Genomic DNA, 2,549 nt, shown 5'->3' on the forward strand with positions numbered 1-2,549 from the left:
GGCATTTGCAAACGCATTTGAATGAGCCAAATACTGTGCTATTTGCTTCTTTTGCTCCTCAGTACAGGTCTGGTCAACTTTTGTTTCAAAAACTCTCCGGACCTCCTGGCTGGTCACTTTTGTCACCTTGTAGCTGCATTGAAAGAGAAAAGTTGCTGTAATGAACATTTTGCATGTACATTAACTAATGCAGTAGTTCATTGATACTTACTGGTCCTGCAGACGGTTCAGGTCATTGGAGGCACTTTTTATAGGCCGACCATTAATGTTGATGAAAAATTTGTCGTTCTCTTCACCAGATTCTTTCACCCATTCTGGCCGAATGTATCTGTAGTATCCATCAAACAGCTGTGAACACAATAAGATCAACAAATGAAGTTAACTGTGATGGATCATGGTACAGTTGATTATCTATTTGAAAACTTACTGCATACTCCTCCTGGGTCAGGCCAAAATTTGCAAGTTGGGTGTTTGCCGTCTTATGCTGYCTGACACCGAAGGAGATTCTGCCATCWTTTTCATATTTTTTCAGCCACTCTGAAACCTGATATTGAAGGAAAGTGCAAATATTAACATCTTTAAGTCATTTTMGTYTCGAGATAAGATGAACACTGTGTAAGGAAATAACTTACACTGAATCCTTTTACCACTCCTGGTCTTTGGAAATGGTTTAGGATCAGAATGCCTTCGCAGTAGTACCGGTACAAAGTCTTTTGTTCCGATGACACYAAGTCGTCGCTTAATAACTTGCTCAACACATTAAGCGTGTCTTTTCTTCCCACAGTCAGCACTTTCTGACAATTGCTTATGCTCCGCTGGCCTTCAACAAAGCGGTCATACCTGAAAGAAGAAAGAAAAAATACTTTTATAAACCTCACAAGATACACAGTTAAGCAACTGAAATGCTGGGGGGTACATGTCTACTAAACTGACCTGACTTTACATCCAAGCCTGCTGATCTCCTTAGCCAATGGTTTCCTGATGATATTTAGGAGGTCAATGTAGGATTGGCATTTCAGTGTGTGGGTATGCTCTTGGGTTTCAAAATACAGAAATGTTTTAAGGAACTGCACAAAACGAATCATGTTTTTCACATAATTCAAGATGGTAGATGGACCCATTTTGGCATTCTTAAGACTCGTTATGAAGTCATTCGTCTCCTGYAACTTCAAGAGAAAGTCCAAATTGATTTCATCTCCACTCGGTTGAATGTATCTCAACATCCGGGAGACATTGTCCACCTACAATGGAAAATGGAAATACCTATTATCACTAGTACTTAGAATCACATGCAGAAAATACTGAAACTACACATCACAAAATAGTCACCAGAGTCCCTGTTTGCATGCTCACAAACAAACTTACCTCTTGTTGGTTGTTTGGGACATCAAGAGTATTTTTCAGATAATGCTTGAATTTCACCAAGAGAGYCGATTCTTGAGGGAACTTTTCATAAAGTCCCATTTTAAGCATATTACTCCTSACTGATGTTTGGCCTGAGGAAGTAGGCCTACAAACAGACAAAACCACAGGTATGAAATATTAGTAAAACACGTTCTGGGTGTGCTCACAAACAATTCTGTGTTTTGTGTTGAACTTAAACTTACATTTGCCACATTGGGTCTTGAACTGGTACTGGGCTCTTCTTCAGCAGGACCAGCTTCTTCCTCACTGGTACTGGCCTGAGGATGCGACTCAGCTGCTGGAGCGACAGCTGATGGCTGCTCCACAACAACTTCTGTACCTTCAGCCACATCTGCCATGTCAGCTGCATTTGACAGGTTGCTTATAAAGAAACCTTTGTTTAGCAGCTTCTCCACAAAAAGTAGCCGTTTACTTTTGTTGGGAATGAAACTGCATATCTCATGGTAGTCCCAGTTTCTTGATTGTCTAATCCAATTTTTCATCGACTCTTTTGCCTTTTCGGTTTCTGCTAAGATCTCTGCTTTAGAGTTGTTCTTCATGCAGACTCTGGCTAAATGAACAGATATACAGTCCTGTGTTTTTTCGCACCGCAGGCAGTAGATAATGTTGCGATGATGTGGCTTTCTGTGACACAAAGAATAAAAAAAGGTTATGATGATTTTTAAATGCAACAGAAATGCAACATAATCTATCTGGACCGTTGAATAAAACTATTCTTACCTTTCAGCCATTTTTGATCTTTATACTTCAGGCTTCTTTGGTATTCTGTAAAAGGCTAAACTTCAGGCAGATGTAATTTCTGTAAAAGACAAAAAGACAACAACAAAATATTAGTAATGAACACAGATTATAGATGTACTGGAAAGTTCAATGTGTGGATAGTGATGTGATGTTGTAGAAAGCCTCTGCTTTAGTTATGAAAACAAGCAGCAGATATGAAGATGAACAGATGATCAGCTGTGTCCCAGTGGTCTGGCAGCAGGTCTTCAGGTCTCCAAATGTCCACACAGGTTGCTCTGAGTACAAAGAATAAGGGCAGATTAGATCAGTGCAGACCACCTTGTAATGTTATGCAAAGCAAGTAGAAACCAGCATAATGCTGAAAAAAATCAGTAATGTAACGT

At 39.7% G+C, this 2,549-nt stretch overlaps 1 protein-coding gene across 1 annotated transcript; it reads right to left on the minus strand.

Annotated features, from left to right (window-relative positions):
* On the minus strand, positions 1-2,490 carry LOC106510956 (uncharacterized; the record flags this gene model as incomplete). The annotated part of the gene is given in 8 exon segments (XM_013999691.1): positions 1-133; positions 212-348; positions 428-544; positions 633-840; positions 934-1,241; positions 1,366-1,510; positions 1,608-2,049; positions 2,146-2,490. Coding segments are annotated over 7 exon segments (1,215 nt in total), but the record flags the coding sequence as incomplete, so codon positions are not given.
* Between the last annotated feature and the right edge of the window lie 59 nt (positions 2,491-2,549).

The sequence above is a fragment of the Austrofundulus limnaeus genome, unplaced genomic scaffold (assembly GCF_001266775.1).
Source record: "Austrofundulus limnaeus strain Quisiro unplaced genomic scaffold, Austrofundulus_limnaeus-1.0 Scaffold2417, whole genome shotgun sequence".
NCBI classification, from domain to species: Eukaryota; Metazoa; Chordata; class Actinopteri; order Cyprinodontiformes; family Rivulidae; genus Austrofundulus; species Austrofundulus limnaeus.